Source organism: Narcine bancroftii, chromosome 6, assembly GCF_036971445.1.
Source record: "Narcine bancroftii isolate sNarBan1 chromosome 6, sNarBan1.hap1, whole genome shotgun sequence".
Taxonomy (NCBI): Eukaryota; Metazoa; Chordata; class Chondrichthyes; order Torpediniformes; family Narcinidae; genus Narcine; species Narcine bancroftii.
Window position 1 is genome coordinate 165,853,236 of NC_091474.1, and position 11,519 is coordinate 165,864,754.

At 42.1% G+C, this 11,519-nt stretch overlaps 1 protein-coding gene across 10 annotated transcripts in view; it reads left to right on the forward strand.

Moving 5' to 3' along the window:
- ift172 (intraflagellar transport 172) overlaps positions 1 to 11,519 on the forward strand; it is a 226,881-nt gene that overhangs the window by 205,400 nt on the left and 9,962 nt on the right. For all 10 annotated transcript variants that reach the window (XR_011340510.1, XR_011340509.1, XM_069886606.1 and 7 more), the window contains 4 exons: positions 808 to 906; positions 3,699 to 3,852; positions 10,665 to 10,756; positions 11,176 to 11,270. Coding sequence is in view for 8 of the 10 variants with exons in the window: in XM_069886606.1 (XP_069742707.1) it covers positions 808 to 906; positions 3,699 to 3,852; positions 10,665 to 10,756; positions 11,176 to 11,265 (435 nt within the window). In the remaining 2 variants the exon portion in view is untranslated. The remainder of the gene's footprint in view (positions 1 to 807; positions 907 to 3,698; positions 3,853 to 10,664; positions 10,757 to 11,175; positions 11,271 to 11,519) is intronic.

Sequence of the window (11,519 nt, forward strand, 5' to 3'; positions counted from 1 at the left end):
CCCATTGGATTGAACAGCAGATTTCCAAAACTAATGTAAGTTGAGCATGATAGCCACCACCATATTAATACACAAAAGCGCTGGAGAAACTCAGCAGGACACAGAGCATTCTTTATGCAGCAAACATGAAGATGAATAACCAATGCTTTGTCAAGATATGAACAAAGAGCAGGCAAGTGCCTGAATAAAATAGGAGGGGGAGGAGCACAGGCCCACAAGTAAGAGGTAATAAGTGGATAAGGGATGGAGGCACAAAAAAAGGACAGGAGAAGGGGATAGCTCTGTGAATGGAGAGGGAAGGAGGTGGGAAGCTGGAGGAAAGGAAAGAGAGGGAGGAAAGGAGGGTCCCAACGAAAACCAGAGAAGTAAATGTTAATGCCATCTGGTTGGAGAGGGCCGAGGTGGAATATTAGGTGGTGTTCCTCCAATTTGCGGGTGGCCTCAGATTGGCAGCATGGAACCGAAATGGATGGCCACTGAGAGGTCCCCACCAGAGTGAAGATGCACTGGTAAACAATGTCCTAGTCTGCATCTAGTCTCTTCAATGCAGAGGAGGACACAATGGGAGCATCGGATGTAGTCGATGACGCTTGCAGATACACAAATGAAGTTTTGCTTCACTTTGGGAGGACTGTTTGGTGCCCCGAATGGGGCACTCCCCATTCTCAATCTCCCTGGCTCTATCTCAGGAGACAAACTCTCCACAGACATTTTCAACTCCTATACCTCTTGACTACACCCCTTCACACCTGATCCACTGTAAGACTAAAGATTGATGTGATAACTGTGTGCATCTTTTGTTTATAGGCAATCGAGGAAGGGAATCTTGATGCACTTGATCATTCTGATTTTCAGCAAACTGATATTCCATTTGAAATACCTGTACCCACAAAGCAACACGTTTTGGTAAGTTTGAAATGAAATATATAGGCCTGTCTATTCTGCGTTGCATCCTGCACAACCTCTAGCCCCAAATGTAAGTATCAAACCTGAAATTTTGATTTTATTTTCTTGATGCTGTTGCATTTTCTATTTACAAGTTTCTCAATTTAACATTTGAAAGAACTGACATAATTATAAGAGTTTATTGTCATATACTTAAGTACAATGTACATATGCACCAACATTTTTACTTGCTGAAGCCACAGAGATAGGTAAGATACACCAACTACAATAGTATAAATTAAAAATACCACAAAATGCCATTATTGATATAGAATAAACTTAAAAGGATAAATAAATGAATAGTCGCAGTTGCAATTGGTGCAAACCAAAAAGTGATATTTCAGTCATATAGACAGACGTTTTGATAGTCCCAGATTAAATTATGATTAGGATGGGGGTAGTACAAGGAAGTTCAAGAGCCTAATAACTATTGAGGGGAGAAAAAACATTCTTGAACCTGGAGGTGCTGGACCTTTAGGCTTCTGTAGCTTCCACAGTAAATCTTACCCTTCCACAGTAAACCATACCCATCAGTACAGTATAATGGTCCGATACACTGAGCTCGTTAGAGTATTGAGGCCATGTTGCCTTTTCCAACCATAGTGGCTTCCTACAAATGCCAATCCAATTCCCTACCTTCTCCCCACTGACCTGTGAAACTTTTCCTTTCACATACATGCAGTTCCCTTTTGAATGGTACAATTAAATTGTGCACCATAGTCCTGGGCAGTGGACAACACACCATAGATAGTGAAGAAATAACAGGCACAATGAAGAGATTGGATATTGGAGAAGTTCCTACATCTTGCAGGAATATCAGGCTGCAGGATACCACAGCAGTAGGACAAGGCAAAGGGATCTGGGAATAAGAACAATTTCAGAATCAGCATATCATTTGACCAGAAATCCATGTAGATCAATGAACAAGATGTGATTGGTGAGCAGTTCTCAATGTGTGGACATGGGAGCAGAATTTTGGAGACTTTCAAGTAATGAAAGTGGAGGATCACGCAGGAGTGCATTAGGACACTCCAGTTCAGTGTTGGCAAAAATATAGCTGAGTATTTCAACTGTAGTTGAATTTGAAAGAAAGATATAGTAGGACAATTTTATGGAAGTGGAAATAGACAATCTTGTTGATAATTAGATGTGTACTCAGAAAACTTGGTACTTTATCAGATAAGGTATTAAGGTTACAAAAGAGATCTGTTAACATGCGTCATGGTGGGGGAAGCCATTTGACAAAGAAGCGAGTTGTTACAAAATCCCCTTTCATGCTGGCACCTTGTCTCGGTAAGTGACGGCCAATTTACTGGTTTAAGGGTCCAGTGTGAAAGCGAACCAATCGGCATGTTGGCGTCAAATCACATTAGGGACTCCTAATCACATCCCTGGTGTCAGCTGATGCCACCGTGCCAATTAACCCAGTGTGAAAAGGAGAAGTTGTACCCGGGACAAAAAAGTTGAAGGTTGACCACAAGTCATCTACGGAGAGTCTATGTGAAAGCAGGTAAATGACTTTGGTCTTACAAATATTTAGTTAAATGAAATTTCCACTTCCCCAGCAGTATGTATTAGACCACAAGTGCAATCATTTAGGAATTGTGGAGAAATGAGAAATAGGGCTGGGTCATCAGCATCACAAGGATGCTATGCTTTCAAAAGATGTTATTAACTGGTAATGAGGAGAAGGCTCAAGGAATCGATTCACCAGAGATAATAGCACTTGGACAAGCAAAGTTGTTGCAGGTAATTCAGCAACAATGATTGAAGGAAGACAGTGTGGTTAACCCTATTAAAGGTTGTGGGCAGATTAAGAAGGTTGAAGGCTATCCCTTTTCATTCTAAACCCTGAGATTCTTTTCCCTGCAGGCGAGACTGATTACTGCTTATTTGTAGTGCAAAAATATTCCACTCAATTAACATTTGTAAACAAATAAAGAAATGTAAACAAACTGACTGCAATACAGAGAGAAAAAAGTGCAAAAGTAAGAGTCTTTAAATGAGTTCTTGATTTGAGTTTGTTGTTGAGGAGTCTAATCGTGGAGGAGTAGCAGTTGTTCCTGAACCTGGTGGTGTGAGTCTTGTGGCACCTATACCTCTTTCTTGATGGTAGCAGCAAGATCAGAATGCGTGCTGGGCGGTGTGGATCCTTGATGATTGCTGCAGCTCTCGGACTGCAGCGTTCCCTGCAGATGTCCTTGATGATAGGGAGGATTTTGCCTGTGATGTCCTGGGCTGTGTCCTCTACCTTTTATGGGACTATACACTCAAGGGTTATTGGTGTCCCCACACTTGGATTTGGTGACACTGAGTGTGAGGTTGTTGTTGTTGCACCATTCAGCCAAGTTTTCAATCTCCCTCCTATATGCTGATTCATTGCCTTTTTTTTCCCAACCCATTACTGTGGTATCATCAACAAATTTGTAGATGGTGGTATTGTCATCTGGAGCCATCAAAGGTTAAATTTTCAGCTTACTTCTGTAACTTTTGTAGCAACAGTTCAATCTTCAGGGTAGAAGATCTAACCATCCACCTTAAATTTTTTTTTTACTGAATTTTCACTGGAACTTGATGACTCGTATTGCAAATGTAATTCTGCATTGAATTCCAGAAATTAAAATAATTTTTGTTGTTACTGTTCTGGTCTTTATCAATGTCTGAAGGTTTCTGAATTTGATTACTTGGAGAAAATTTGCATCAGTTTAGTTTCTTGCACAGCAGTACATTGAAGGTTTTTTTTTTAATTTCAGCACGAGAGGCGGGAAGAGATTAGGGACTGGGTTCTCACTGTTTCAATGGACCAACGAGTTGAGCAGGTCCTTCCAGCTGATGAACGAGACACTTATGAAGCCTCTTTAATTGCTGTAAATACTGGCATCCGTTCTCTTCCTTGTGTAATAACAGGTGATGATTATTTTAGGCTGTGTGCATAGTTAATTATTTGCTCCATTATGTTAAGAGATGACAGGCTTGGAACATGTGCAAGTCACCTTGATGCTCATTCACATTTCAGCTACTTGCAACATTAAAATTTGTCAACTTAATGGAATATTAAACGAGCTCTTACCTGTGCAAAGTTTATGATTATTATTTGAATAATGGGAGTTGGTGAGTCAACAAGAATCCTACCGCACGTGCGCAGCCATTCCTTTACAGTCCGGAGGGGAGAAGGCACTGAGCTTAAATGAGCTAAACTAGACGAACCTACCATAACACAAACAGAGAGTAGTGAATGTTTGGAATTCTCTATCCAGGGAAGTGGTTGAGGCTGCTTCATTAAACGTATTTAAAATTTGGTTAGATAAATTTTTACATGATAGAGGAATTAGGGGATATGGGGAGAAGGCAGGTAGGTGGAGTTAGGTCATAAATTAGATCAGCCATGATCTTATTGAATGGCGGAGCAGGTTCAATGGGCCATTTTTGGCCTACTCCTGTTCCTACTTCCTATGTTCCTGTGACTGAACATACTTATTACAACTAAACATCTTTATCCGTAAACAAAAAAGGAGGAGGGAGAGGTGGACATTTGACTCACCAGCTCCCATTGCTCGAATAATAATCATCAAACTTCGCACAGGTAAGTGCTCATTTCATGTTTCAATATTCTTCACAATGAATGTTGATTTGCCAATCTGAGAGTTTGTAGCTCTGTGGATTATCCCCTTCGGGTGGTCCGACAGACCATAATTAGTTCAATGGGTCCCCCTTCTGCAGCCCTTATTCAATCTGCCACGTGTAGGATAGAAGTCATGAGTTTAAAGGTTTGTTGTAGAACCTATTAAAGGTTCTCTGGCGGAGGATATCCCATATAGGGACCTCGGCCCTATTGACTGCCGAGGTTGCCGCTGCTCCAGTTGAATGGGACCCAAACTGAGAAATGTCCACTCCAGCCACATTCATGACCTCCCACAATCATCTGGCCAACGTCTGGGAGGTAGCCCGATGTGGTTTTTTATAAATATAAAGGGATATTTCTCATTTAATCTAATATGTTTTCCACATACAATGTATCTTTTTAAACAATCCAACACACACACAATCTTTCATCTTCTCTGTAGACATACAATGAAAATTTTGTCCCAATTCTCCCTTGCCTATTATGTTTCAAAACGCCTATAACTTGAATGCTTACACAGTCCTTCTTCTCCCAACTGATATAGTCCATATAAATGCAAGACAAAGTTTGTACCCTCTGGGCCGATGTCAAGGCCTCTAGCATTATCAGCTTATGGGACAGGCTGCGCAAGTCCAAAATGGAAGTAGGTGACAGTAGCCTTAAATCATCCAAAACAATCTTTACGTCCCAAATTTCCTTATATCGGGGTACCGAAGGACGCAAGTGGAACACTCCTTTCAAAAATCTTTTGATCAGGGGGTGGTTCATCATCTCATGCTCAGTGTTCTGGAGTGTCAAGAAAGCAGCCAGTGCACTCTTTGCTGTATTCACCATGCTGTAGCTGGCCCCCTGCACATAAAACATATCGGTTAGAAAACTCAGCACGACTCCGATAGAGGTTGACTGTTCATTCAGTCCAGTTTGGGCACGGTACTTTTTCCATTTCCCCACATAGGAAGTATACTGTTTTTGTGTAGATTTTCTCCAAGATGCCCACAAGATGTCCAAAGTTCTCGGCTGCAGAGCGTTTATGTAAATCCTTGCTCTCCGATCCTGCAAACTAACAGACTTATGTGAGACAAAGGATGAGATATCTTTGACACCGGTTAGATTAATAGACCTCTGCTTTTCGTGAATACCAATGGACTCCCCAACATAAGCCTAAGGAGTACAGGGAACCAACATGGGGAATGCCAATTTGGCACTACCAGCAATCTCAAGGCACTGTATTCCTGTATCTTATTCAGGCACTGCCACCAAGGTGAACGAGGGGAGCACATAAAAGTTATATTTTGACTAGTCTAGTGCAAAGGCATTAATAGCCTCTGCTTGGGGATCCGGCAGCCAGGACATGAACCTCGGAACCTGGGCATTAAGCCTGTGGATGCAAACAAATCTATCTCTGGCATGCCAAAGGTGTCTGTTAGTAGTTTAAACTATTTCTTACCCAGAGTCCACTCAGTCCTATCATTGAATTTTCTGGACATCAGGCCCACCTGTATGTTGGTCTGACCCGGAAGGTAGGCGGCAGTAACCCGAATGTTTCTTTGAATGCACCAGTGCCAAGTCTCAATGGGTAATTTGTTACAGGAAGGAGATCTGAGACCTCCCATATTATTGAGGTAGGCCACTGATGAAGTGTTATCCAACCTCAGCAGTACATGAATGTCAGCTTCCCTCACCTAGAAAGACTTTAGTACTAAAAAAACCCGCCAGCATTTCCAAATAATTGATGCCTGATTTTGAGCCCTCCCTGAGCTCTCTGTCTGTCCATCTGCCTCCATCAGAGACCGTTAGATTCGTGGCTCCCCAACCTTCGCCACTAGCATCTGACCTGATCTCCAGGTCCACCTTTCTGAGCTTGATCCTCACGTAAGCCCGTACCATGCTAGGTTGGATCTGGCCTCACTTGTTAGCCTCGTGGTCCCCTAACTGCCTTAAGAGCTGATATTTTGTCCCTTTCCAGGAACCTATAATTTAGTGGACCATATTGTACTGCCAGGAAAGCCGCCACCAGTTTCCCAATCAACCTGGCCACCTTTCTTATGGAGGGATGATACTCTGTCATGAGCCCTCTGCAGGCTGACCTAATCTTCGCCACTTTGTTTTCTGGCAGGGTAACTTTCATGTTTCCTGTATCAATAATGAAGCAGAGGAATTTTAACCTCTTAGTGGGCACCAGCACTGATTTTTTCGAGATGTATAAGAAACCCCACATGGCTTAATAATCTCGAGGTGGCTGCTACTGTCCTTTTTGTTTCCTTGAATGATCTGCCCATGATAAGGGTTTTATCTAGGTAACCCATTACCACCTGCCCCTCTTACCTGAGACTTGCAAATACCAGCTTCAGTAACTTGGAAAATGCCCTGGGCGCCAAGCTCAGCCTATTCGGCAAAGCCTTATACTACCATAGCTCTCCCTTCCAGGAAAATTTCAAGAATTCCTTTTACTGTGGGCAGATCGTGACTGAACAGTATGCATCTTGCAAATCTATCAAAGCCATGTAATATCCCCAAGGTAACATCGGCATCACAGAATATATGTTATCCATTTAAAAATGCCCGTACAAGACATATTCGTTAAGATCTGATCGATCCAGTATCACTCTAGTGCCGCCACTTCTTTTGAGTCATGTGAAGATGTTTGATACAAACTCATGTTTTTCATGGCTACAATGTTCAATAGCGTTTTTCTTCTTTAACGCTATGATCTCGGCATGTACAACCTCCATCAGTTGCGGTCTGCATATATATATATATATATATATATGTGTGTGTGTATATAGACCCTTCCTCCTTATTGTAGGGGTTTTCTGTGGTTCAAATTCGATTTTATACCCCTTCACTGTCTGCCAAATAGAAGCATCAGTGGTAATATACCATCTACCATAAAATAGCGTTAATTGACCGCCAACCATTAAAGCCTTGTATTATCAAGTGCATTCAACTGTAATTGCGTAGCGTTCACTTCCTCGACCCATGTTGTTTGTGGGATGGTGCATTCTGGGCCCACCTCCACTTTGAGGGGGAAATTTTACTGCTGTTGTCTCCACGGAGGACATTGCCCTAAAAAATACCTGCTGGCTATTGCTGCTTGTTGTGGGAAACACCTCGGATAACCCACTTAAATTCCCCCGCATACCCGTGACAGGGGTGAAACATAACAGGTTCTCTTGCCTGTGACCATGCCAGCTGGTGCCTTCTGCAGCTCATTCAAATCTTTCACCTGTTTGCTGAGATCATCAACCAATAGAAATTTCATTACAGGGTTAGATGGTCTGCACAAATGAGCACATCTTACATTTAGGTCAGACTTGATCAGCTCCTTCCTGAAGGTATTCAGTTCATAGTTTGCATGAGATAACAGCCCCAGAGCGTCTTGTTGGGTCTCCAGTAAATCATGTGAAAGCATTTGTGTGAATACAGTGATACCTTTAACCAGTAATCCCTGTAGTCTTTGCAATTTCATGACTTTTGCCCTTGTGGGAACCTTCAAATTGTCCCATGTTGTGGGGTTTAGCTTAGGCACCTCCAACATAGGGCAGTTAATAGGGCAGGGGTACTTCGAGATGGATTCTTCAAATTCCATCTCCTGAAAAGCATTCGATACCATACAAGTTATTGACCCTGCAATATCATCCTCTAGTGGCTGGCCAATACCCTCGGTACTGCAAACTTCGCGGAAATAGTTGGTATATGGCTCTCATCCTGGCTGTCCTGAGTAGTGTATGGGGATTTGGGTGACTCGGCCTCCATTACTGGGCCTTTTCCCCATGTATAATCATAAATGTCCTCCCTCTGCTCTGATGGTGTAGGAAACTTCCTCACCATTGCTGTCACCACTTCCTCCAATTTGTCCAGTCGACTTATAATTTCATCGCTGATTGAGGCCTCTGCTCTCATGCAGGCCTTGCTCTCAGACCCCAATCAAGCAGGTGGCCATCATACAGAGACCATGCCCTTCCTCAGGCTTTTTCTAGTGATTATTCTCGCCCGTAGAATGGGCGGCTTCGCTACACGGTGTTAGGTTTGAATCGGGTCCTACCTACTCTTGTGCAGGGTTCTTCCCTTCACTGCCACTCAATGTGCTGAGGTCCAATCATCTCATTCAGCAGCATAATGGTATCACTGTTTGCTTTTTGAGACCCTGACTTCCATGAAGCCTGGTCAGTGCAGCCATATTTGGACCCCACCTTCAGCAAAGGTAGAGTTCTGTCTCCTGATCCCACCCCTAGCGGAGGTAGATTGGCAACGCTGCTATCGTTTTCAGACCCCAACTTCAATGAAGCTAGGTCAGTGCAGCCAGCCTTGGGTCCCATCTTCAATGAAGGTAGGCCACTGCCGCTTGATCCCACCCCCAACAGAGGTAGATTGGTCTTGCTGCTCCTCAGCAGCGACACTGCACCCCAACAGGCCCACTGGATTTTTGGCACTAATGAAGTACTATGGGGGCTCATCTTGGAAACCTTCCTCCTCAGGTTCTTGCCACCTTGCCTCTGCCCCAACCCCTCATCGGGACCCTGGAACTCCCGCTGGATGTCCCGGACCTTTCCAGAACACCTCTGCCTCCAAAGGGCTACATCGGAGCTTCCCCTCATCGGGACTCGGGAATTTTTAGCACTCACCTCCTTTACTGGAGGGCTCATTCAGGGATTTGACTCCGTTATTGTGGATTGCTCTCCTGCAATCTCCCTCAGGGCTCTGCTCCTGCAGGCCCACTATTTTAGCACTTTTTTGAGGTCGCTCTACTATGATTCCCCACTGATTTAGCATTTTTTTGCTTCTGTGCCAAAAACACATGCTGCTCCTTGTAAGTCAACGATGTAATGGCTGCGCATGCGCAGATGAGATCTCATGTTGGCAAACCAGCATACATTGCGAAGAATAATAATGAATCAATCTTGTCAGCCCATAAATTGCTGATGCTCACTGTCTAAGTCTAAGTGAAATGGTTGCTAGGTGACTCAGTAGCCCCTTTCACACTTGCAAGTGATCACAGGAATTAACGGCAAAACGGCCTTTAAAGTGTCTCATGTAAAAGCAAAATCAGCTCGACACTCGTGTCAGATGATGTCACATCATGCCGGGGATTGATGGCCTCGACTCTCATACAATCCGTGACATCTGCAGAGGCTGACGTTGCAATCAGGCAAGTGTAGAACAGGTAATTACATTGTGGGATTGAAATGACCCAAGTTTTTGCCTGAGTGCAGGAACATGAAGGAGGAAAAGATTAAAATGAATGTTTAAACTTTGCCTTGGGAAAGTCACAGCGGGAGAGAGAGGGAGAAAATGAATAGCGATAGCGGACAATTTTTAAACAGCTTGGGAAAGTTGGTGCTATACCGCATAATTTATATAGTGTGGGAAAGTTGGTAGCTTTCTCCCACAGTCTTTATAAATTGTGTGGTATAGTGCTATCAACTTTCCCACGCTGTTTATTGCTAGCATTTTCCCACAGTCCCTTCTAAATGTTTATATAGGTCAGCACAACAACAACAGGTGCTGTACATAAAGCTTAATTAAGTTATAATTAGGCATGATTAATTTTAATAAGATCATAATACATTGATCAGGATTTAGGGCAAGTCCAACATAGCTCGATGCGTCATAGCATCTCACCGGTAAAACAGTCCTGATCCCGGAGATGGCACCTTGCAAGTGTGAAAGTGTTCACTGTCCCAGTTAGGAGTGGTCCAGGTGTGAAAAGCCAAATCCCCATTCCTCTCCTAGGACACTGAATGGCCGATTTAGTGGGATGCAAGTGTAAAAGGGGCTTTAATCAATGAAAAATCATTAACGGGCAATAATTTATTTAGTAGAGAGGGAAAGAAAACAGGAAAGGGGAAAAGTGGGGTGAAGAAAAAATCAACAACTATCCTGTTGACTTCGATTAGCCAACTGATCAGAGAATAATGAATGCTTTTCTCATCCTGTTCTGCACCGTTGATCAATAGAGAAAATAATATTTATTTGACTAAAAACCCATGTGCACTTCACAGTGTACCTACAAACTGAATGCTTCTCAAAGTTGATGTCACGTGAGGTAAAAGACCCAATCTCATATACTGATAAACTATTTGCTATAATGTCCAAGGTTATCCAGTACTTCGACACAAAATTGAATTCAAGAAACCTGGGAAAGCAGCAAACAAAGATGACTGGAACAAATTTCTCATGGCTGTGAAAGTAAGTAAATACACAAATTGCAAAAATATTCAAGGAAATTAGAAAGTTGTCCCTAAAGCAGAAAATAGTGCTGACAAACTAATGAGTGGCTCTTCCTCAATGCAATTTATATTAATTCAGTTTCTACAGAGTTTCATTCAAGGATAAAATTAAACTCAATCTAACTTTGGTATTTGGGCTGTTGCAGATATTTAACTGAGGAGAGAGCAAGTGGTTTCCCCCTATAGTAGTTCTCACAAGATGTACAAAATTCTGGACTATGGACGACTTGAGTTTTTTTTTCAGACTTTTTACAACTATGTGGAGTATATAGTTTTAAAATGCACAATGTAAAAAAAAAACAATCAGATGTAAACATTTGGATTGTGTGTGTGCATGTAACTGGTCAATTTTTAATAAATACTTTATTCATATTTCAGACAACTCACAGTCCAGAGTGTCAAGATGTTTTGAAGTTTATCAGTCAATGGTGTGGAGGCATGCCAAGTGCTAGTTTCTCCTTCCAGTGAAAAAGGTTAATAAATGCTAATAGAACTATTTTTATGTGAATTTCTGCTAAATGAATCAACTCAATATGATCAAATAGTCTTCTTCATTCAGAAAATATATTTATTTGTCAAATTGACTAATAAATGAACTTCTTAATTAAGATAATTGACTACTTAGAATATCTAAAATGTTGTCATCATGAAGTAACTTTAATATTCATTTTAATTTAGATAATGTATGAATATTCATTTCTTGAACTGTTTTGGGTAGTATT